We start from the raw sequence: 26,552 nt of genomic DNA, 5'->3' as shown, positions 1-26,552 counted from the left end.
TTAGTGGGTCCAGGAGATAAATTCTGATCAATTGTTGGTCACAATCAATGGGTTTTTTTTTTTTAATTTTTATTAACGGAATGAAACAGAATGAAAAATCCCACAACGCTTAGAACATGGTTAAGGATAAGTACCATTTGCTAAGGCTAATTTCATTCTAAGCTATATTACGTGTGTGTGTGTGTATGTGGTGTGTGTACTGGGTCACATGGTTACTACGTGCTGCCATCTTTTCTTATGCTTGAAGCACTGAGTTAGAACTAAAGCATCCTCGCTATGTGCTCCATTCCAAATCTCCCCAAGCAAAGAAAAGCAGCCATCATTTCTTTGGCACCAAACCAAATGAATGTGACAGAAAATGCATTTGCTATCGCCCAAGGCTCCCAATCAAAGTAAATAAAGGCCCTGATACTACAAAGCAACAATCATCAAAACCACATGGTATTGGCACAAAGACAGAAATATGGATCAGTGGAACAGGATAGAAAGCCCGGAATTAAACCCACGCACCTACAGCCAACTCATCTATGACAAAGGAGGCAAGAACATACAATGGAGAAATAACAGCTTGTTCAATAAATGGTGCTGGGAAAACTGGACAGCCACATGGAAAAGAACAAAATTAGAACACTCCCCGACACCCTACACAAAATAAACTCAAATGGATTAAAGACCTAGATATAAGACCAGATACTATAAAACTCTTAAGGGAAAACATAGGCCAAACACGCTCTGACATAAACCACAGCAATATCTTCTCAGATCCACCTCTTCGAGTCATGACAGTAAAAACAAAAATAAACAAATGGACCTAATCAAACTAAAGTTTCTGCACAGCAAAGGAAACCCTAAACAAAATGAAAAGACAACCCACAGAATGGGAGGAAATCTTTGCAAATGAAGCGACTGACAAGGGATTCATCTCCAAAATTTATAAACAGCTTCTGCAGCTCCATACCAAAAAAATGAACAACCCCATCAAAAAGTGGGCAGAAGATCTAAACAGACAATTCTCCAAAGAAGACATACAACTGGCCAAAAAACACATGAAGAGATGCTCAACATCACTCATTATTAGAGGAATGCAAATCAAAACCACTGTGAGGTACCTACCACCTTCCACCAGCCAGCATGGCCATCATCCAAACGTCTATGGACAGTAAGTGCTGGAGAGGGTGTGGAGAAAAAGGAACCCTATTACACTGTTGATGGGATTGTAAATTGGTGCAACCACTGTGGAAAACAGGATGGAGATGCCTCAGAAAACTAAAAACAGAACTCCCATTTGATCCAGCAGTCCCACTCCTGGGCATCTATCCAGAGAAAACCACGACTCGGAAAGACACATGTACTCCAATGGTCATTGCAGCACTCTATACAATGGCCAAGACGTGGAAGCAACCTAAATGCACATCGACAGAGGAATAGATCAAGAAGATGTGGTACACATACACAATGGAATATGACTCAGCCATTAAAAAGGAAAGAAATAATGGCATTTGCAGCAACATGGACGGACCTAGAAATTATCATGCTAAAGTGAAGTCAGTCAGACAATGAGACACCAACATCAAATGCTATCAGTGACATGTGGAATCTGAAAAAAGGACACAATGAACTTCTTTGCAGAACAGATACTGACTCACAGACTTTGAAAAACGTATGGTTTCCAAAGGAGACAGTTCGGGGGGTGGAGGGATGCTCTGGGGTTGTGGGATGGAAATCCTATAAAACTGAATTGTGACAATCATTGTACAACTATAAATGTAATAAATTCATTGAGTAATAAAATAAATAAATAAATAAATGTGGGGGGGGGGACAAAGTAAATAAAGGCCCTGAAAGTGCAAGAACGTGGACAAAAATAAAATCCATTCTAGGGATTAAAAAAAAAAAAGATAACTAGTTAGAAAAAAAGAAATTAAGAATTCTCAAGAAGAAAGAAAATACTTTTGGGGAAAAAAAAAAAAACTCTTAGGTCATCTAAACTCTATCCTCTAAATTAAAATTAAGGTTGCCACTCAAATCTAAATCTCTAGTCGTCTGTCCTATCTGTCAACTTAAACATCTTTGATATTCCCATTTTGTGGGGATAATGTGAACACATCCATGTCATAGCTTTTCAACAGAAAAACTTTTTAAGGAGCCACTGACCAGCATTTTAGAAATCAGGTGAAGTTTGATACTGTGGTATTTTTTTTCTTTATATTAAAATACAAAATGGTAATAGGAAGGTTTATTTCATTCCTCATGGGCATGTTCTTGACAATCCCAGGAAGGCAATGCTCTCTAATCTAAACAACAAATCATAATCACAACCATAGTCCAAGGTGCTGCTGGCACGCAAACATAAATTAATAAAATACAAAAGATAAACTATAGTCCATAAGCTATTTTAACAAACAAAATAGGAAAAAAAACTTGATAAAAATTGTGAGTCAAGGGACCTCCAGGTCATATGAAGACTTCTTACGCTGTTACATTCTCCAAAGATGCCGTAATATCTTATCTTGCCACACAGGAAAGAGGACATCCCCATCCAGGGCGGAGAAAACACTGACAGAATGAGAAAGAGAAATACAGGACTGGGAGGCTGAAACCCAGGGTTCAAGTTTAACTCTGCCATCAACTATGTGACATGGGGAAATTCATTTGAGAATCTCTGCTTTGGTTTTTCTTAGCTACAAAATAGGGATCATAGCTGTTGTGAAGATGAAAACCCTAAATATACATGAGAGCATACACTATAAACTGCAAAGTTCTCCACAAACATAAGTTTTCATAATTTACTAACATTCCCAGTTCCATAGCAGACTCAACATCTGAACCCAACTACGAGTCGGTGCCCTCGTGGCAACCATGGATGGCAACACTCCACTCTCCACCCCCACAGGCCCGGTGACAGCACTGCACAGGGCCATACCCCAAACCTGATCACACCCTTAAGGGGATATTCATGGTAGGATGACGATACAGCCCATTCAGCAAGGTCTGCCTGGGACTGTTTCAACATTAGCATTGCTCTTCACTCTCCAACGTGCCCCAATTTGAATGATAAACTATATAGTCACTCTAATTACAGTGAACATAAAGTTGTGGCACCAAGAGGTGACAGACAAGGGGCTAGCTTTAGGACTCCCCCGGTACTTTTCAGGAGCCCCCTGAAATCCATCCCAAATAAATAAATAATACTAGCAAAAACAGTAATTAAGCTTGCCATGCAGAACTAAGGCCCCTTCTGATCAGACTGCTGCTTCCAAGTCCTTCCTGAATAAAAACTCTGGAGCTAGTGCACACATAATCTCTCATTTAGGACATATTACAAACCCACAAAATATGCCAGCCTTAATCAACACTTGAGAACTCTATCATAAGAATGTGCTCCTAGACATAAATCACAAAGAAACAGACAGCTAGGAATCTAAACCACTGACTGCATTGTATCACCAACCTAAAATCCTGCACGGCCTGAGATAAAACATTCAGCTTTTCGGAGCTGGTTTTCATTTCTGTTCATCTGGAACAATGTTTGTCTCCTCCACTTCCACGACCACATTAGCAAGCACAGTGAAGTGCTGGAGTGCTTAATAAAAGCGACGGACGGCCAGCCCATAAAGCCAGCTAACTGACTGGGAAAGTAGGCTGGGGCGACCTTGAATTAAAAAGCAAAACCTCTACAAGGCAGCAGGTCCATTTTTGCCCCTCCTTTCCTTTGCAGGTTTTAAATCAAATGCGTTACCAAAGGCTTATGTAACAGGATGAAAAGGGTCACTGTAACAGTGCAATGCTGGTCCACTTAGTGCCAAGGAACTTAGTTGTTACCGTTCTTAACCAGGGGTCGTGGACTCTGAAACCCAGAGTTGGGCTTCAGGGGATCTAATGATACATCCAGCGAGTGAGCAGTCGTGCTGCACAGAACCACGTTTTTCCTTGGTGATCACTAACCCTCAGTACGGAGGAAAGGGCCCTTAACAAATAGAGGACACGTTTCTGTGCTTATTCAGCTACTACCTATACTGTTACCTTGGATAAGTCACTTTAATCTCTGTGTGCCTATTTTCTTATCTTTCCAAAGGAAATACTTGTCTTTTCTACTTCAAAAGGTGGTGGTGAGGATGAGATGAGAAAATACTGATGCAAGTGCTTTGCAAGAGTCAAAAAATTGTACTTTTTATCTCTTTTACACAGTCTCCATTAGATGCCGATAAAAATCCTGTCCGAGGACGGTGCCTATCTATTTAGCAAGGAACAGCACAAGATAAGGAAAGCAAATAAAGAGCCACGCCATGAAAATCGCCTTCGCCCCACTCCCCGGTTCCTGATTTGCTGGGCCGAACCACTCTGGGGAGATGTGAAGATCACGAGTTCAGTTTCTGCCCAGCTGGGGCCGCTCGGTGACCAGCGCTTCACACTGATAAAGGCCTCCCAAATCTCAGAGCACAAAGTGAGGGTTGGCAAGGTTAGACGCATTAATTAGTAGGACTCATTTGGATTCTGTATTCATCAAACGCAACAAGCGGCTATTCAATATTTGCCTATTTGCACTACTCTAAGGTCTCGAATTCAAAGATCTAGACAGAAAAACAAAATAAAGCCCAAGAAAATAAACTAAAATAAACCTGTCACCATCAGAATGTGCCTCAAAGTAAATTAGCAGTTTTAAACCACAGCAAAAGGGTCTGTATAGGACTACAGCAGAGACAGGATAGGTAGTAACTGTGCAAGCTACAGCAGTGGGTCCCTGCTGCAAAAGAAAGGGGAAAAAAAGCGATTCCAAGCAGAGACTATTTTTTGTGCTTTAACAAATTCCTCTTAATTCCTTCTGCTTAGTTCTTATTGATCTGTAATCCCCCCAGGAAGAACACTGCATTACACAGTACCCTTTCAGATCCTTTTAAACTCCGTAAGCCTATCCCCATACTTAACTTCAATTCGCTTTACCTTTCTGTATTTAAAATAAGCCTATATCCAAAATAAGCAACATTTGTAAATAAATATTTGCATTAGTATACAAAACTAGATTAAGAGATCGACCGTGACCCCTTACGTTTTAAGGGTCTTGGGTGAAAAGTACAGGATGAAATAGAAAATGTCATTCATTTTAAAGCAGCCTATCGGACTGTTCTTGACCTACCGGAATTTCTAAATATGTGAACAGCAAAGACCATTCTTAGACTGACTCAATCAGAGTCTCTGGGGGGGCTAGCTCTCTGGGCACGCTCCAGATATGTTTTCTGATATATGGCCAGGATATAGGGCTACTATCAAAGGGCATACATTTCAGAGCTTACAGAAGCTATAGGCAGTCAAAACCAGAAAGAAAAAAAAGAAAGACCCTTTATATATATTCTCTTTAGGTTTGGAGTAAATGATCTTATCTTTCACCAAAAGCTTCCACAGGGACAACTCTCAGCTCCAACAATGATGATCCCCACTGGGCGATGAACACAGAGATGAATAACACTTTCTCTCTCCTCTCTTCTCCATATCTTACCTGGGGATAGGCTGAGGTTAATCCAGCACCACAAGAGCAAGAAGTGAGCAAATACTCTAATTGCAAGACCCACAAATAGGTGACTATTGCTTATGGGGCCATCCGCGTTCCTAAGATCAGCTTCAGGGGTTGTGAGAAGATTTAATTAAGTTCTGGAAAGGGGAACTATGTCAACCCTTTGGTTTAGCACTTTGATGACATATATCCCTTGGACAAGCCTAGTAATGGTGACTTCTTTTGACAATCCTGTAAGGAATGACGGATAGGCATTCAAAGATATAAATGATGGACAGAAATTCACAGATATTTCTAGAAGGTTCCTTTAAATCTTCTGAAGAATATCAGTATCCATAAACAGCAAGGAGTTAAATTTCAGAGGCTGGGTGTCACAAGCCGCACCATTTATCTCTGAGGCAGCCTTACCTGTTTTTCTACCCTAACTCTGCGTCAGCCTCACCTGCTCCAAGCTCCAAACAGTAAAAGGCTATGGAAGGCATTTTATACACTCCTCTAAACCATACCAAGAATGTTCTTGCAGGAAACAGTTTTGCTCTACCCCACAAGAGGGCCAGGCTTTTTCCAATCATCCTCCCTACCTAACAAAGAAAGGCAGCAGAAACTTCCCTCTCTCAAGAAAGCCTTTCCTGATTAAAACCACGAGGCTGAATTCCCCCAGGGAGGAGAATGGAATTTTCTTGTTGAGAGGGCTCAAAAAATCTGTGCAGGCAAGGGCTAAGCAGCAGGGAATAGACAAGTCCAGCTTTTAGAATTATGAGACATCAAGAAAACCAGGTTAAAAAATTATTACATAGCCTGGAGAAGAAAAAACAAAAGCAATTATAACTGTGCTCAAGTGATGTTCCCTCATAATACCCTTAATTTCAATAATGTGATTATAATACTTTAAAGACAAATAAATACAGTTTATTATATCTCTACATGTAAATTCCCTGCTGAAACTAACCATACCTCTCTCCAAAATAAATAACTTCAGGAAATGCTCTCTATCATAGTGTCCTTAGATCACACACACACACACACACACACACACACACTTTTTTCATTAAAAACAGCTTTACCAACCTGGCTGTCCCGTGCTGGGAATCCATGATAACCTGGGGTCAGAGGCTCGTTCTAAGAGAAAGAAAAGAAAACCGTAAGATAAAAGATACTGTTAAGAATCATCGAAATCATCCAAATTGATCATATATAAATTCCTGCACCAGTTCTGAGGGTGTTCCATTGCTCTGCTCCACTCTACCTAACTACACACATCTCTCAGCTCAGCATCTACCGAAGCAAAACACAAAGAGCAGCTTTTGCTTAGGAACACTATTCATAAACACTACACTCCTCTGCGCCCAGCTAAATCTGCCTCCTTCGCAGTGAATCTCAGACACAGAGCTACTGGGATTGGGGGCAGATCAATCCCTAACTTCACACTGTGGGACTCTAGCAGCCCTGTCCCCTAACCTCTAAAAGCAGGTAGAACTTATGAACACTAGAACAAGCAAAAACTTCCACACATTTCCAAAAGTTCCCTTGTTGGAAAGAGACGAGGACCATTCCTACTGAGAACTGCCTCTGGACCTGGAAAACTTGCAGTCCCTTCCCTCTTATCAATCTGCTTTTCTCCAGTTCTTTTAAACCTAGACAAAAATCTCTCTCTCTGTTCAAGGCTTCCTCTAATACCCTAAATCATCCTATGGACTCAAGTGACTCCTAATACGTATGTATGTTAAAATTTACTAGGTTACTTGAACAATTTACTTTTCATATTATTTATAACTTAATAAATCTTATTTTTGTAAAGGTGTATTATATTGAGTGTCTTATCTTCACATTAACCATTAAGTCTTAAGATCCTGGAGGGCAAGGACGATAGCCACTAAAAGCCATGCAAACCCTATAAGGTCACACAAAAGGAGCATTCAGTTATGGCTTCCCTGACTCATTCAATCATTCACTCAACATACACTGAACACCTAGTATTTTCAGAGTACTGTTTAGCTGACTAACAAAGAAAGATGAATAAAACAAGGCCCTCGCCTTCAAGGGAAATTTTAAATGGGAAGACATACACTTTCACACAAAGGTGTAAATGAGAATGTAGCGCTTTTGTGATTTTTTTTAAGGTGCTCAACACAGCTACCTAAGAGATGTTCACCCTCTGCTTCCATCCTCTATACCGCCACACCGCCATTCCTACCAGCACAAGAGTTAGTTAAGAAGAATGTTCACTGACAGACATTCATATATGACAAGAGAGTAAAGCTTCCACCTAATGGTGCATCTGCATTGATTACAATCATATTTAATAATCACAAGTCCACATGCCTTTCAAAAACACAAAAGCAAGCAGTCAATTTCAGCTTCCTACAGAAACCCCATGTCTTTTTTTTATTTTTTTTTTTTTGGGCCATTTCTTGGGCCACTCTGCGGCATATGGAGGTTCCCAGGCTAGGGGTCAGATTGGAGCTGTAGCCTCTGGCCTACGCCAGAGCCACAGCAACGTGGGATCCGAGCCTCGTCTGCAACCTACACCACAGCTCACGGCAACGCTGGATCCTTAACCCACTGAGCAAGGCCACGATTGAACCCTCAACCTCATGGTTCCTAGAGCACGTGGTTCCACTGAGCCACGACGGGAACTCCAGAAACCCCATGTCTTGTTCATCATGGTTTCCCCACAACCTCAAAGTGCTTTACACAGAATGTGTAAAGAAATAAATGAAGATAAATAACCAGAAATTATTAGGCATTCGGTTGCTGACTCACTCAGAAAATCCAAGTTCTTTTTTATTAAGTCTCTATTTTAGATATTTTTAAATTAAGTTTCCCTAAAGAGAGTACAGCAAAGATAATTGCCTTTAAAAATTACAGGTGCCAACAACAACAACAACAACAACAAAAGGACTTCCCATCGTAGCTCAGTGGTTAACGAACCCGAGTAGCATCCATGAGGATGCAGGTTCAATCCCTGGCCTCGCTCAGTGGGTTAAGGATCTGACATTGCCATGAGCTGTGGTGTAGGTCGCAGACGTGGCTCAGATCCTGTGTTGCTATGGCTCTGGCGTAGGTCAGCAGCTACAGCTTCGATTCGACCCCTAGTCTGGGAACCTCCATATGCTGCCAGTGTCGCCCTAAAAGACAAAAAGACCAAAAAAAAAAAAAAAAAAAAAAAAAAAAAAAATACAGGTGCCAAAATGATCATAAGAAAGAAGAACAAAGTTGAAGAACTCACACTACAAAGCTACAGTAATCAAGACAGTGTTAATACTGTGTAAGGACAGTGAACCTATAGACCAATGAAGTATGACTGAGAGTCCAAAAATAAACCCTTACCATTAGGATCAACTGATTTTTTAAAAGGCTACCAAGAAAATCAATGGAAGAAAGAACAGTCTTTTCAGCAAATGGAGTTGGGACACTGGAATATCCCGTGTAAAAAATGAAGTTGGAACTCTCTCTCACACCATACACAAAATTAACTCCAAATAGACCACAGACCTAAAATCATGAAATTCTTAGAAGAAAACAAAAGCGTAAATCTCCACGATATTCGGTTAGACAATTGTTTCTTCAATATGACTACAAAAACACAGTGACAATGGAAAAACAGATAAACTAGACTTCATCAAAATCTGAAACTTCTGTGCTTCAAAAGACACCATCAACTCTGGGGTGTAATGTACAGCACAGCGCACACAGTGATTATAGTTCATAATACCGCATTACATACTTGCGAGTTGCTGAGAGAGCAGACTGTAAATGTTCTTACCCCCCCCCAACACACAAAGTGGTAATTATGTGACACGATGCAGGTTCCAGTGTAGGCGATCCCTTTGCAACAGATAAGTGTATCAAATCAACAAGGTAAACACCTTAAACTTCTACAATGTTACACGCCAATTATGTCTCAGTAAAGGTGGGGTAGGGGGAAGTCACCATCAAGTAAGTGAGAAGACAACTAACAGAATGGGAGAAAATATTGGCAAATCCTTTCTCCAGGAAGGGACTCGTATTCAGAATGCAAAAGAACTCTCAAAAAGACAAATAACCCAAGTTTTTAAACAGACAAAAGATCTGAAGAGGAAGTTCCCCAAAGAAAATAAGGTGGCCAACAAGCACGAGACGATACTCAACATCATCGGTCATTAGGAAAATGCAAATTTAAACCACAATGAGATGACATTTCACACCCACTAGGGTGGCTATAATCAGAAGTCAGACAATAACAAGAGAAACCAGAATCTGATACATTGCTCATAGGAATGTGAAATGCTGTAGGTACTTTGGAAACACTTTGGAAGTTCCTCAAAATATAAAAAAAGAATTACCATGTGACCCAGCAAATCCACCCTAGATATAACCAAGAAAATGAGAAACACACATACACATAAAACCTTGTACACAAATGTTCATAGCAGAATTAATTCCAAAGTATAGTATATGCACATTATTTTGCAATAAATATTGTTTGGCCTTGAAAAGGAATAAAGTACCAATACAAGGATGAATTTTTAAAACATCGTGCTAAGTGAAAAAAGGCAGAGACGAAAGACCACAAATTATATGATTCCACTTTTATGAAATATTCAGAATGGGCAAATCTATGGAGAAAGCAGATTAGTAAGTAGTTCCAGGGACTAAATGGAGTGACTGCTAATGGGTACTGGATTTTATTTTTGGTGATGAAAATGTTCTAGAATTAGTGATGATGGATGCACAGCTCTATGCTTTTCTTTAAAACCACAAAGCTCCAAAAATACTTTAAAAGGGTGAGATTTATGGTCTGTGAATTATACATCAATAAACCTGTTATTTAAAAATAATAATTATGATAGGTAACATTGGTTGGCTATTTCCACAGGGAAGACATATGCAGCTTAGACCATAACAAAAAGAATAGGGTTCCTTCTGAAATCCCCAAGTGCCTTAAATTCTGGAGTCTATAAGTTTACTTCAGCATCATTCCCTAGAGATTCTAATAAGGACAATAATAAAGATGATGATGACCGCTAGATACTGAGCAACCAACCAACCAGGCGGCGTCTCAGGATGGAGGGAGGAGGAAGAGAAACGGGCAAAGAGAAGGAGATGATAAAGCGGAGATAACCCGCGGGAAAGTCAAACTTTCAATCCAGGTCTGTTGGATTCCAAAGCACCTGTCCTTCCCATTTTATCAAATTATTTTCTCTAATAACCATCCCGTATTATTCCTTTAGAGTAATTATTTCAAGATTGTCTGAGAAAGGAATTACAGGATTAAGAAAATAATTTTTTTAAAAAACCAAAAGCATAATTAACAAAGATTCATCACTCCCAGAGACTATCCCACATATAAACTTCCTTCTTGAGTTTAACAATGCAGAAAACTTTTCATAAGGGGGGGCGGGGGAATCACATTCCTAGATGCAGGTACTGCCAAAAGCTTTCATAGCAAAGGCAGATGGAACAGGGGGCACAGAAATGTGCCAGAGGAAACGGACTCACTGCCTTGCCTGCTTACAGGCGGTACTCCTTTCCTCCCATCTCTCTCTCTGGCTGCTACCTGGAACTCTCCAGCCCTCCAACACGCCTGGCCTCTCTGAGAGGGGCCTATACTCAATGACGAAGGTTTGCTTTCCTTTCTGATTTTACCACGTATATATCTATCTCTTCAAAATCCATTAACTTTGCGTGTTCTTGAATTTTATAGAAATGGATCCTATTGCATAGCAATTTCCTCTTCCCCCCTCGAAACTATGAGATCTATCTCCACTTATGTATGCCACTGCATTTCACTAATTTCTGCCTTATGAATGTCACAATTTATTTCTCTCTCTTGTCTTCCTGTTAATAGATATTTAAGTTGTTTCCAGTTACGCTCTTTGTTTGCACTCACAAACCACACTGCCTGTGAACATTCTTTTAGATGTGAGGTATCACTTTTCACTCACGAGACTGGCAAAAATGAAAATGAAAATATCACAAATTGGCAAGAAGAGTAAATAGATAGCTTCACATCTAATAGAAGGAATATATTGGGACTACTCTTTTGGAAAGCAATTTGACAAGAATTATTAAAATACCAAATACATATACCTTCTTGTAATTTCCTATCTACTCTAGAAAATCACCAGAACCTGGGCTTAAAGAAGCATGCACAAAGATTTTTCAATGCAGTGCTGTTTGCAACACTGAAAAACCAGTTTCTCTTAGTAACAGGGAAATAGTGTTATCAACTATTGTATTATTTCAATATCCTCCGTAAGAGCTCTTTTTTTTCGGCCGTGCCCAAGGCATGCAGAATTTTCCTGGCCAGGTATTGAACCTGTGCCACAGCAGTGATAACACCAGATCCTTAACCTGTTGAGCCATCAGGGAACTCTTCTGTGCAAGTTTTTTAAAAGGTAATGTCTGTATACTAACTCAAGTCATATTAAATGATAGCAGGTCAGCATGCATTCCTTTAAATTGCAATATAAAAAGAAGTATTTCTACAGGCACATAAAAAGTAAATAAATGCACAGAGAAGATCCAGGAGGATATACAAAAAACTTCTAACAGTAGTTCCCTCAACGGAGAAGAATTACATTTGTGGAGGGTTGAAAGGGCAGGCTTTATCTGACTTACCTGAATTTTACAAAATGTAAAATTCATGTATTACTTAAGAGTATTAAAAAGAACCAAAAAAAGTCACTAACTATTACTAATGTTTCATAATGTACAAAAACACCTTCACATAATCTTATTTACTCCTCAGTATGCAGAAAATAGGTTTTATAACTCTCATTTTCAGATGACAAAACTGAATTTCAGAAAGATTATACGATTTGCTCAAGATCGAATAGCTAATGACAGTGGATAAGTTGCCTTCAGACGGAGGTCTTTTTAGGGCCGCGCCTGTGCCATATGGAGGTTCCCAGGCTAGGGGTCAAATCGGAGCTCTAGCTGCCAGTCACAGCCACAGCCACACAGGATCCAAGCCGTGTCTACAACCTACACCACGGCTCACAGCAATGCTGGATCCTTAACCCACTGAGCATGGCCAGGTATCGAACCTACATCCTCATGGATACTAGTCAGGTTTGTTATGAGGCACAGCAGGAACTTCCAGACTGAGGTCTTTTAAGTCTATACCCAGTTCTTCTGCTACACTAGCAGTGGTCCTGCTAGACATGATCATGACTGTCTAAAAATGTGCAGATCTGAGTTTTTCGTCGGTGCAAAAATAATAACTGATATTTAAAGCAGAGATAGAATTACAAGGCAAAGTAATGGAAGAGATGGGACAGAAATCAGACGTGTTAAACTAAAAGAGGAAAGAAAGGCTTTAGCAGCTATAGCACTTTAAGCAAGAGTTACTGAACTAGTAAGACTGAAACACTTACAAACTGACCCTGCCAAGGCACAGAAGCTACTCAAAAAATAAACAGAGTATTTAAGAACCAGAATACCAACTGCAACAATTTTACTACAGAGACCAGTAATTAAACCTGTTTAGAAGCTTCTAGCTAAGGGAATATGTGAAAGGGCAATAGAAGGATCCTTACATAACTGCCAAACAGAGGAACTGTGATGGACTGTGCACACACAACAGGCAGTGAAAGATGTGAAGAAAACTATTAGCTGACGTTTGTATTTTCCACTGGCTGCTTGGACATACTCATCTCACCTATGTTTGAAAAATCCTTATTAAGCAGAAGAAACCATTTATTCAGTAAAAGTGCAATGAACAACTGCTTAACTGCAAGCACAGGGCTGGTATCCTTGCCCCTAAGGAGCTTTCAGTCATAATAAGTATAAGATAATGTGATTGATAACATAACTAGCATCTACAGAAAAAACAAAAGGAGTCCAGAAGATCTTCTGGAAAAGTGTGCGTGGGGTGGGGTGGGGGTGGAGTGGGTAATAGCCTCTAACCTCTTAGGGGAGGACAAGACCTCCACACTGTGACGGACTGACACATGCTGAAAAGACAATGGATCTTAAAGCCGCTTTTCTAAATGCGTTCTGAAAATTGACAACATCATTTCTAAATAATTAGTTGATATATTTGCCCTTTCCAAATTAAAATCACTCAGAAGACTGCACCCGGGAGGTACAACAGAAAAGAACTACTTCCTTAATGATTTTAGAAATACAGTTAAAAGAGAGGTACTAAGGACTGAGCAACACTGAAGATCAAAGCAAAGAAGCCCTGCTTTCAGTACAGAAATATAGCAGTTATGTAACATATTAGCTATAAATCCTAAATAATGATCAATAAAACACTAATGAGGAGCCTAAGGAAGACAGCACTCTGCCAATCTCCCCTGGTTTCACCCACTTAACAGATCATGGGTACGGCATCCAGAGATTTATTACGGGAGTATTTCTTATTGGCTTCTATCACTGATGAGGGTTGTGAGGGGAGGTGCAGAAAACTGGAAATGCACAAAGAAGTTACACCAAGCAGTTAGAAAACAAAGTTGTAATCCACCTGCCTGTCTTTCTTTTGCATCTAACAAAATCAAACCCATTTCGCAAAATGGAAGGGGAAGAAAAATACCGAGATGAGAACAAAATAAATTCTTGCCACCATGCAACTTGGAGAGGGGAAAGTAAAAGGAAGCGACGGAAAGGAAGAACGAAGCTGTCTTCTAACAAAGCGTGGGCAATGGTACAAGCTCAAATTTGTCAGCAACTTAACTCCCAGCTGAAAATTAATTTCATATTACCTTACACTCACTTAACAATGGAGGGAAAGACGGATTTAGACCATACTGGCTGGGGAAAAATGCAAATCAAGTTTCCCAGGATAGTTCACTACCTTGTTTTGCAGCCCAAGTTACTGTTTCTCAAGCAGTAAGCCTACTTTTGAATTGGGACATGGGAGGGCATACCATAAAAACGAAGATGCACCTACGTTCCATAAGCTATTACACACAAAAACCAATCCCAGCAATAAATACTTCTGGCTCAGGGAGGCTGCTAAGTGACCACAGGACATCATTCTGTGTCCCAACCATTTAGAGTTCAAGGAACCCAAAGATAAGATGAAGGCTTTTAAGTGGTATGAATCTGGTGGTATCTAACCACACAGTCCCAACACAAGATATAAATGTAACTCACAAACTTTCACACTATAATAGAATAAAATAAAACAGAGTAATTCAGCCCACCTCTCCATCAAGAAAACTGACAACAAGTTCATTCTTATACTCACCACTTCACCCCAAACCCTGTCTTTTTTTTTAAGAGACAGCTCATTTGGGGGTGCTTTATCTCAGCCTGAGGGACAGTGGCTATTATTAATTGTATGTTAATGATATTTTATATCCTATTATTACATTATATATCTATTATAGGACATCTGCTATTCCTTAGAGTTCTCAACTTCTCACAAGACAGTCCCTTATTACGTCAATCTTCAGTTATTTTAAACAATGCTTTATATTAAATTCCCTGTCTGTATTACTCATAGTCTCTTTCTCCTGACTGGACAGACTGGTATGGATGAGCCGAAACAAAAATGCTAATAACCACTTACTTTATACAAGACAGACACTACGCTTTGTGTTTTCTAGACATTATCACTTTCTAGTCTTGCTGAAACCCTGTAATATATCTCTCACTAATAAGAAAACTGAGGCTCAGAAAACTATGTGATTTGTCCCCAATAATACAAATTCAGGTCTGTCTACACTCAAGTCCCTGCTGGTTCCCTACCCGCTGGCATTTATTTTTCTTCACAGAACTTAGCAACACTTTTTAAAGAACTAAACATCAGTGTACCGGAAAAGAATGAACAAAGCAGTGCTGGCTGCTATTCTTAGAAAGGGCAGCTTGCAAGGTTGGCCTTGATGGTGCCTGGGAACTTGGATTTCAGGAGGGTTCTGTTCCCACAAACGCTAAGAGGGGCTGACTGTACTTAGACTGTGCGAATAATATGGTTTATGCCCAACACCTGCTTTCCTTCCAGGAGTCCAGCATTTGAGGATGTGCTAGGCAGAGGGTGCTCACGTGAACAACCCTTCCCACCGGCGCCAACACAAGAAGAATTTCTGCACTAAGTCTCTAACGAGCTTCCCTGGTAGACAACACTTCCACAACTGGCTGAAGGAAGTAAGGACATCCTGTGCGACTCCGCTGGGAGAGAACGCCTAGAAGCTTGAGCCTGATTCCTTCTGGACTTCATCCCATGCACTTTTAGTGACTTTGCTTTGTGTCATTTCACTGCCATAAATCATAGCCGTGGGTGTGTCTATATGCTGAATTCTGTAAACCCTAGCAAATCCCTGGACCTGGGGTAGTCTTGGGACCCCCCCCCCAATACAATCTATGACATGCCACACACTTTATTAAATGCAGAGGATGAATAAATTTAATAAATGAAAAGATGAATAGGGCCTTTGCCCTCAAGGAATTTTACAATCTATTTAAATTTCCCTTCTTTCACTTCTCTGATCTTCACTTCTTAGTCTGTTCACCACTTAAAATAGATTAGATACATTTCCCTGAGCTAAATTTCATTCTTGGGACTGAAATGATGCTAAATATTTAATAAGTCCATCAGGCAAAATCTGAGATACAAAGCTGTAATAAACTCAAAGGCCACACATATTTTCTCTTTACTTTCCCCATCTTATTGTGTCCCTCATTAAAAATAAATTGACAAACCCTTGTACACTGCTGGTAGGAATATAAAATGGTGCAGCTTCTACAGAAAATAGTTTGGCAGTTCCTCAAAAAGTTAAATATAGAACTTCCACATGGCCCAGCAATTCCACTCCTCGGTATATTCCCAAAAGAATTAAAAACAGATTCTCATGTAAAATAGCTATGTAAAATATGTAAAATAGCTAAAAGATGGAAACAACACAAATGTCAATCAATGCATGAATAAATTATGGTATATACACACAAAGGAATATTATTCAACAATAAAAAGGAACAAAGGACTGATATATGTGCTACAACATAAATGAACCTTGAAAACATGATGTAAGTGAAAGAAGCCAGTAACAATAGGTCATGTATTGTATAATTCCATTTATATGAAATATCCAAAATAAGTAAATTCATGGAGGCAGAACACAGACTGGTGGCTGTCTGAGACTAGAAGGAAGGGAAATGGAGGATGACTGCTCCATAGGTATGGGGTTCTTTGGGGGTGATAAAAATGTTTCGGGGAGTTCCCGTCGTGGCGCAGTGGTTAACGAATCCGACTAGGAACCATGAGGTTGCGGGTTCGGTCCCTGCCCTTGCTCAGTGGGTTAACGATCCGGCGTTGCCGTGAGCTGTGGTGTAGGTTGCAGACGCGGCTCGGATCCCGCGTTGCTGTGGCTCTGGCGTAGGCCGGTGGCTACAGCTCCGATTCAACCCCTAGCCTGGGAACCTCCATATGCCGCGGGAGCGGCCCAAGAAATAGCAACAACAACAACAACAACAACAACAACAAAAAAAAGACAAAAGACAAAAATAAATAAATAAATAAATAAAAAGCCCGAAAAATGTCAAAAAAAAAAAAAAAAATGTTTCGGGAGTTCCTGCCGTGGTGCAGTGGTTAACGAATCTGACTAGGAACCATGAGGTTGTGGGTTCGATCCCTGGCCTTGCTCAGTGGGTTGAGGAGCCGGCGTTGCCGTGAGCTGTGGTGTAGGTCGCAGACGCGGCTCGGATCCCACATTGCTGTGGCTCTGGCGTAGGTCGGTGGCTACGGCTCCGATTGGACCCCTAGCCTGCGAACCTCCATATGCTGTGGGAGCAGCCCAAGAAATTGCAAAAAAAAAAAAAAAAGACTAAAAAAAAAAAAACAAAAAACGTTTGGAACTAGGTAGGGGTGGTGGCTGCACATTACTGTAAATGTACTAAATACCACCAAACTGTTCACTTTTAAAAGGCTAATTGCACGTTATGTGAAGTTCACATCAGTTTGAAAAAAAAAAAAATTTGAAAAGCAATGTAGTATGCACTATGGTGGTTATAAAGAAAACCAACCTTCCTGATGTCGTCTGAACGGGTACTTGGCGCTTGAAACGAAAATAGTGACTACAATAGATACAGATTCGAAAAAGAGCTTTATCTCAATATACACCTGGAAAACTATGTGAAGACTCAAGGTGGTTCTAAGCAATGATATAGATACTGATGCAGTAGAGCATGTATAAATTTTCCTCCAAAACCCATAAAAGAAAATGTTTCTAAATGAGTATGTAATATTGTATGTGATTTTGAATACACATGCATAAATAAAATCAATATTTTAAAGACATTCACCTTTTTATCAACATCCCTAAAATTTTATATATTTAGGCTGGCCTGTCCTTTTAATGAAAAAATAGCTTAAAGCCTTATATTCAGGGTTTCCTCCTATTCAGGCATTTACAGCACATATACGTAATTTTTTTTTTTCTTATGTCTAGAAGGATGTATTCCAAAATGTTTAGTGATTATATGTCTTGGTGTTGAGTTTGGGTTTATAGAGGGATATACTTTTTTTTTTTTTTTTTTTTTTTTTGGCCTATCAGTATTTTCTAATTTTTCAGCAATGAACACATTTTATTTTAACCATCAAAAAAACAGAGATAATAACAGTACATTCTCAAGGATGCTATCAAGATTAAATGAGATATTACACATAAAGCCCTTTCCACAGTGTTCAGGACATTTCAAGTATGCCATAAATGTTAGGTAACAGGGGTATTATTATGTTTGTTTTTATAAATATTCCTCAGAAGACGAATCTTTCATTACCTGCAGCAAATGCGTTCGCCTTAATCCAGGCCTGGGTCACCTGAGTCAAGTTTAAATAACTATAATAATAGTTTCTTAGCTGGTCCAGAGGCCTCCACCCACCTCTTTCCTATTTTCTTACCAGGGCCAGGGCTAAGTTCCTCAGACATCACTCATATCACTCCCGTGCTACTGCTTCCAGGATCAAGTTCCAAATGCGCTAAATCTGGCCTCACCTGATCATCCCCTTTTTTCTCCTCATTTATGTATTTCTTCAACAAACATTTACTCAAAGATATTTATGTGCCTGGCGCTATGGTAGAAACAGAAAGACAAGTTACTGATTCTTTTCTTAAGGAACCCACAGTCTAGTAAGAGAGACAGGAATGTAAACAAGCACAACAGGAATCATGCAATAAAATGTAAATACAGGGCCCAGAGGGAAAAGGATACAGGCTGATAACGGAGTGAGAAAGGCAGGAAGAAATCACAAAGAAGGGATCAGGAGGCAAGATCTGGATGGGGTTTGAAGGATGACTGCAAATAGTTAATCTCCAGATTTACACTTTTATTCAATTTTCTCTGCACCTTAGTGTGTTCTCCCACATCAACTCAACTCAGACAAAAACCCAACCAAGTCCTGCCTCCCTTCACAATGCAATTCCTACAACTCTGGCTCAGCATATTTCAAACAGCGAGTCAAGACCCATCTGTGACTTATTTAAGAGGTCTCAACCATTACTTTTTAAAAAAATTACACCAGCAGCTCTCAAACTTTTTGGTATAAGAATCTCTTTACACTTTAAAAAATTATTAAAGATCCAAAAGAATTTTTGTGTATGGGACTTAGTAAGTTTTGGTATTTGCCTATTAGAGACTAAAACTTGTAATTTTTAAAATATTTGTTAATTCATTTCAAATACCAAAATAAACCATTATGCTAACATAAAAAAATCTTATGAAAATTAACTACATTTTATAAAATGTAATTTTACAAAAAATTTAGTGAGAATAGTGCCACTGTTTTACATTTATTTTTGCAAATATCTTTCACATGCAACTTAACAGAAGATGGCTAAGATATCTGCTTCTGCATTCAGTCTGCTGTGCTATGTTATTTTGGTTAAAGTATAAGAAGAAAACCTGACCTTCTACAGGTATGTCTTTGGAAAAAATGGGAGTATTATAACAGTTTTTTTCACATATCTATAGATAGTCTTCCTTAATATTATACCAAAACTTGAAAAGAGATAGTTGCTATGTGACATCTGAAACCATATCAATGAATTTTTCATACCCTGTTATATTAAAATCCATTGGCCTGTCTTGTATTTTGGATAAATTTTTACCTATCATGATTATAAATCATTTGTCTGTTTATAAAATACTGGTTCACTAAGTTATAAAGATCTTCTAAATACTGACAATTTCATTATATAATATCAACAAAGCTAACCCCCCCCCACCTTCTTTAACTCCAGGCGTGTGATGGTGAAACACTAATGACGGCTAGTACAGTCTGTGCCAGCGCCTTGATTCAGGCTCGGGCGTCAGCAGGTTTACCCATCACCAATTCTGCAACATCAGTGCAAATATCTGCAGAGTAGGAAAGGCAACGAATATCTCAGTATTATGAAAAGAATTTTGACTCTGAAGAACCCCTAAAAGGTTCTTGGGCACCTTGCAGCGGGCAGTGGGGGGGGGGGGCGGTCAACGGATCACACTTCAAGAATCAAGGTCAGAATTTTTAAAGAGAAAGAAAGAATCATACATCTAATGTTTGGTAAGGGTGAAAATTACTCCATGAAACTTGTTTTGGTCACATATATACAGACAAACATCTAACTGTATACCAGGCTATCACATAAAATGGAACTCTTATCATGGGTCAAAAACCCATGGTCAAACAAGCCTTGTGTTGCGATACTCACTTGAAACTGCTATTTCACTGAACTGAAAACTTTTTTTAAAAAGATATCTCTTAATTAGCTTAAGAGTAAAAAGGAAATAAATCCCTTTTAAAAGGATGATTCTGCAACATTCTAAAAATTCCTCTGAGATAGGCTAACAATATAGACAAGATAAATTTTAACTGGCACATATTAGCTGTTTCAATTTAGCTTTTATAACAGTTTCATCACTTATATTGCTGATGTGAACACAATGTCAAACCAGCTCTACTGCTATTAGCTGAGTGACTTAGGGCAAGATACTCAACCTCTCTGATCTATTACACCTATACCTTGCAGAGATATTAAGATCAGACATAATATATACAAAGCACCTAGGAGTGTGCCTACAGAGGAAAGCTATCATTGTAACAATTTTTATTATACGCTTGAGTTCACAATCCTGCTTTATCCCACATGCCCCTAAGATCTGTTTGGCTAACAAAGGACCTTTCTATTTCCTACTCCTGCTGTTGCTTTCAATGACCTACTGGCTACAACCACCAAGCCTCTGACCTAAACTCTCTGCAGTCTACTTCTGGTGTCCCCAGAGTAAGTCCCCAAACTTCCTCTTACCGTGTTAATTCCCTGATCAGAAAAAAGATAATGCTCATTACTTATCAATTCAGTGATCTTTGATAATTGCTAGTTAATTCCTACTTGGAACTAGTCTAAAAGACTTCAAACGAAATCACATGAATTCATGGTGGATGGTTTTTATAGCAATTTTTTAAAAATGCAAACTTAATTCTCTAAAACATATGGTCAACTACCAAGTATTCATGACAGCGCTGCCTCAATCAGAGCCCATCACACCTTGACTCCTGTACCAGCTCCACTACTCAACTCCTATAGTTCTTCCAACCTTCTTAGATAATATTCTCCATTCAGTCAAAGGCACTTAATACAAACAGGTGGCAAAAAAAACTATGCACACAGTTTTTTGTGCAATTAGATGTTCAAGATAGCTGAGAGAAGGGCAAAAGGCAAGGAAACGACCCAGACAGGACAGTGTTGGGTCTCAACTGGTGGTCCTTTCTGTGGCTCAGTGGTAACCCGACTAGTATCCATGAAGATGCAGCTTCAATCCCTGGCCCTGCTCAGTGGGTTAAGCATCCAGCATTGCCATGAGCTGCGGTGTAGGTTGCAGATGTAGCTCAGATCTGGTGTGGCTGTGGCTGTGGTGTAGGCCAGCAGCTGCAGCTCCAATTTGTCCCCTATACCAAACTGGAACCTCCGTATGCCACACACGTGGCCCTAAAAAAAAAAAAAAAAAAAACCTACTATACAGATCACCTTTGCAAGGGGGGAAGGGGAAAGGAGGGCGCTAACATGCAGACCCTGCAATGTGCTAGACTCTCCGCACACATCACTGCGTGTCTAGGTATGATTTCCACTATCAGGTGAGGACACTGAGACTCGGAAAGGTTAAATGACCAAAAGGCCAAACAACTAGTCGGTGGTAGAGCCAGAGACAAGTTACAACTCTGTTCTTTCCATTACATGGTACACAGTGACTTAGTCCAGAAACGCGTCCGTCCCCAGGCCAAGCAATAGGGAAGGTAAGCGCAGGCGCATCTGAACACTGGCTTAGCCGGACGAAGAGGAATAAGAGATAATCCATCTTTTAACCTGTAGTTATCACCCAATTACTCCCACTGATAGAAGAAAAGCAGTGTCTCTTACATTCTAACATACATACTAGTCACTGCAGTAGGTATCTTGTTAAAAATGCAGATGCTGATTCAGTGGATTTGGGGTGGCACCCCAGATTCTGCATTTCTAATAAGATCCCAGGAAATGACAAGCTTCTAGTGCTTGGGCCATATTCAAAACAGATTACACGCAGCGGTTCCTAAACCTGGCTGTTCATCTTAATCATCTGGGGATCACTTTAAAATTATGGATTCCTGGGCCCTCCCTCCTGCACACACAGTGGTAGCTGAAACTTTCTTCCTCATAATTCTGTAATTCAAAGAAATATAGGACATATTCATGACAACAGCCAAAGCAAGCACGGACTGAGAATATACCAAATGTCTCCGTGCTCTTCGTATTAGTTTACTTACCCTCGCCACCACACTCTAAGGCTGGGGCTCACCGCACTATTGTCCCCGTTTTAGACACGAGGCAACCAACAGACCAAGAGACGGCTGCTTGTTCAAGGTCAGCCGGTGAGGAGCAGAAGAGGGGTGCAGACCTGAGCCAATCTGGTTCCAAGGAGTCTGTGCCCTCAGACACACCACAAAAATGCTGCTCACCACATCACCCAGTGGTAATGTCACTGATTTTAACAGTCACACTTGAACAAATAAATCCAAATAGGTCACTTCAGAAGAGGCTGCCCTGGGACGGCTAGGAAGCTGCCATCATTCGTGTAGCCACTGCTAAACAAAACAATCTAGGAGCTCCTGACCTGAAAATGAAATTGCCTTCGGAGTCTAAACCTATAACTTGAAATATCTTTAACTGGGACAAAAGCTCATCATTTGAACACACGATTCGATTTTTTTTTTTTTTTTTTTTGCACAACCCCAAACCAGGAAAAGCCAACTCAAAGAAACTCAGTGTCTGATCAAGCTAGGTATTCTTTTTAAATTAAAAAAAAAAAAAAAAGCAGTGTTAGATAACTGAAAACATTTTGCTCATCATTCATCCCTAGAGCCGATCCAAAGGCGAGCTCTCTGTGTTTTGTGCAATGGCTGTATCACCAGAGTCAAACTGACTATTCTGAAGGGCAGTACTCATCTGGATGCACAGACTCTGTGATATTTGTTTTTGTTTTTTAAATGAGCCCCTCAGTCATTCCGAAAGAAACACATTTGCCCTTCACTATCCGTACGGACACACACGCATATGCTTAGAATGACTCTCCTGAAGCATGCAGTTCTCCTTTTTGCTACAAAAGCAATTGCTTTGATTTTCTTTCAGATTTTTTAAAAATAAAAAGTGTGTTTTATTTATACACACCCATCTGTAGAAAAATAAATACAATAATCAGGCATTAATGAAGCATTTACCTTCATGCAGCACCATAAAAGGCATCCTACAAAGGCAACTATCTATCCAAAATATGTGCACAAACACCCTCACGTACCCGGGATAAAGACACACAAATACTACAGGGAGGATAATCATAAAAAGGTATTATATCGCTCCATCGAGATTAGCTCCTTTGTTAAATGAATATGTCCTTTTTCAACAAAGAAAATACTCTGCAAATTCAGAATGATTTAGATTTTTAAAAAGCAGACATTAATGTAGATCAGCACGATTCCACACAACCAACCTCTCTGCTTGAAACTGGACTCCCCACACCTTACTGAAGCCACAATTCCCCTGCACAAACTCCCATCCACCACCCCCCACGCACACCCAACTCCCCACCAACCTCACAGGGGTTCCTGGGCTGGTCCATGGAATCTGATGACATCACTCTCTCTTCCTTCCTGGAATTCTAAACCCTGCTGCTCTCCCCTTGCACACAGCTACCATCTCCATGGCAACCTCACCTCCTCCTGCTTCCCTATTGGTTTCATGGAGCAGGATACACAAAAAGGTTTTCCGTTCTCCCCTCACCACCCGCCCCCAAAAAATGATGCTTTCAACAGGAACCTGAGCTAAATTTAGCTACTTGGGATTCAGAGTCCTATGACTAAGAAAACAGAGAAATGTCCTCCTTCCTATAGCCACCCTCCGCTCAACCCCGCCCCAAATGGCTGCTTCACCTTCTCTTTAGACCCCAACTCAAAGCAAGTGGAACTATCTGCTGAGCATTAAAAACACCTGGACTGTCCCACATAGAATATTCTCACACCCACCTCTACACCCAACAAGAAAGAACAACAACAACAAAAAGAACAAATATAAAAGCATCCACTGTTCAAAGAACCATTAGGACATGTCATGAGCTGAGCTTCAGTCGTCTGCTGCCTCCTTCCATCCTAAGCCAATGATCAGGAACTCCATGCCTAAGGCAGAGTTCCCAAAATCGCCAAAGGCTTAGAAAACCAGATCCTCTTGCTATTTGCTTAATATTATTTCCTCCAGCAGAGAAAGAAAAGGAGGAGGAAAAGGGGAGGGAAGTGAAGTAGAAAGATTGCATAACTGAGTGACCAAACCTGCTAATACGCCTAGAAGCATAAATCCTCGGTCTAACTTTCCCTTCCAGAGACCGACCTGCTATGTAAAATTCTGACATCCCTCACCTAAAGCAGCAGCTCCCACACAGGAATGTTACAAGAATTACTGACAAAATTAATGTAAAGTAGTTTAAGTCCCTCGACCAAAGAGACTGAACAAACAGAGAGTAAGTTGACATCATTAGTAGTGAAATTCCTGTGGATATTCACGGAAATCTATAATCCTCAGAGGAAGAACATGAACTTCTAGAAAATTATCCTTTCATAATCACAGACACAGCACGAAGTGTGCATAATTTCTGGAGCCACAGATAGTTCCCCAAAAGGTATCTACTTCCAGTTAAATCCAGCTACTTTTTGACTAGTACTCAATTTGGGAGCTGGCCCTACTTTTTCTTTGCCTAGTCCTAACTCTAATTTTGAAACTGCTACTTGCTCTCCTAAATGACTGAATGTGGACCAGGGTTTCATTTTCCAGCTCAGCTGCCCATTTCTAGGGAAATAATTTTTTCTTAGAGCCATATTTGATAGCTAAACACTGAGTCAACCCAGTGGCTAGTTATATATGACTCTAAAGGACAAAGCATCTATTGTAACCAAGAAGGAAAGGCTCCAAGCAGGTCAGAGCCTTGCAGTATGAAGATGAGTGGATTAAAATAAGACACACGCAGGAAAACTGAATTTTGTGTTTGCAGAGGGCAGAGACTCAGCTCCAGGGCACCAACTCTCCAACAAAAAAATAGACATGAAAGGAACATGATTTAGTATAACAAAAAATAGTCATTTGCTCCAAACAGAATTTAAACAATTTGGCCAAGTCAAAATGTCCCATTAGTTAATACAAAGGCATCCAGAATAAGCTTTACAACTATTACAGAAAACAGCAAAGGATGCAGTGTTTGGTTCCTGAACAACTGAAACTCACATGGGGCGGGGGGAGAGGGAGAAGGAACAAAGAATGATTAACTCATCTCTGAGATCTGTGCTTCCCCCTCTCACCCCAGGTGGACTTGCAACAAGCCACTCCTTGTGTGAAACCTTTCCTGGTGCTCAGGATGGTTGTGCACAGGTTTCCTTGTGTCAGATGGTTCCACAGGCTAACTGATGAACACTCTTCTAAAAGGTCTCCTTAATACTCTAAAAAACAAACACGTTAGTCACCTTATTCCACAATGGGAAAACTGCCCATCCAATCAATTACCGAGCTCGACTTCTGTTAGTTATCATTATGAAATCTATCAACAATGATCTGAACTAAGTGGACTCCTACAAATAAAGCTCTATTTATCTACTCCTTTCGTTCAAACATGCATTAAATGCACTTACAATGTGCCAGGGGTTTTATACGGATTGTCATTAATTCTCAAAAATAAAACCAAAACAACTGCAAGTTGCATATACTCCCACCTCTCTTTGTACACAGAGAAACAATGGCTCCGGAGATGTCAATGTGACCACGGTTATATAACTCATTATTTAATTTTTTCAAAAACGAAGATTCTAACCCAGATCTGTTTGGACTCCAAAGCTTGTGTTTTTGTCTGCTTGGCCTCCCATTTACAGACAGTTGAGGTTGGAAAGAAACAGTCAGAAATCATTTGTATCTGTGTTTTTTTTATCTCATCAGTAAAATATAAGTTGTTTGACATCGAGGTCAAAGTTATAATTTTTACATATTACTAACAGTATTAAACCCTAAGCAGGCACTCAATACTTATTAATCTATTATTCTAATCCTATTAGTCTAAACTTCTGGACAAATGGCAATGATTCTACTCAGATCTTTTTAAATTAAAACTGGCTTGAGAAATTACATGCTGAAGTGAAATGACAAAACTTAAGATAACATATTCTGGAATTTAATAATATTTGAGATGACCAAAATTATCTCTTTCATAATGCCTACACTGGCCCAGGCATAATGTCCTAAGGCCAACACAGTCTGATCTGCTGATTTTAATCTATAAACCCTAATGCAGTCAGGATCTATACATTAGATTTATGATTTTTCTAAATTCTCTATATAGAACCAGAGCATTTCAAAGTATTTCTCCAGGGATTCCATTAAATTAAATCAGCTGTGAGAGGACCATGCTAAAGAGGCCAAGGTCACATGTCTGATGCCCATGTGAGCCAGTCAGCATCACTCTCTCCCCTGCCATCATATGCACCCTGCTGATACACCTCTGGGTTTACTAAGAAATTAACACATAGTATCCTTCTGAAAAAGGTAAGATGTATCTACCAATACCACATATTATAATT

The 26,552-nt window shown here is 39.8% G+C and overlaps 1 protein-coding gene across 27 annotated transcripts in view; it reads right to left on the bottom strand.

Moving 5' to 3' along the window:
* RBFOX2 (RNA binding protein, fox-1 homolog (C. elegans) 2) overlaps positions 1–26,552 on the bottom strand; it is a 271,803-nt gene that overhangs the window by 184,788 nt on the left and 60,463 nt on the right. For 20 of the 27 annotated variants that reach the window (XR_002343803.1, XR_002343804.1, XM_021091012.1 and 17 more), the window contains exon 2: positions 6,578–6,628. The exons of 1 other annotated variant lie outside the window; for it this stretch is intronic. Coding sequence is in view for 24 of the 26 variants with exons in the window: in XM_021091012.1 (XP_020946671.1) it covers positions 6,578–6,628 (51 nt within the window). In the remaining 2 variants the exon portion in view is untranslated. Of the gene's footprint in view, positions 1–6,577; positions 6,629–23,536; positions 23,715–24,037; positions 24,521–26,552 lie in introns of those variants that run through there. 6 more of the 27 variants (XM_021091014.1, XM_021091015.1, XM_021091017.1 and 3 more) reach the window with 5 other exon arrangements.

The sequence above is a fragment of the Sus scrofa genome, chromosome 5 (assembly GCF_000003025.6).
Source record: "Sus scrofa isolate TJ Tabasco breed Duroc chromosome 5, Sscrofa11.1, whole genome shotgun sequence".
Taxonomy (NCBI): Eukaryota; Metazoa; Chordata; class Mammalia; order Artiodactyla; family Suidae; genus Sus; species Sus scrofa.
This window is presented reverse-complemented; position numbering and strand designations above follow the sequence as displayed.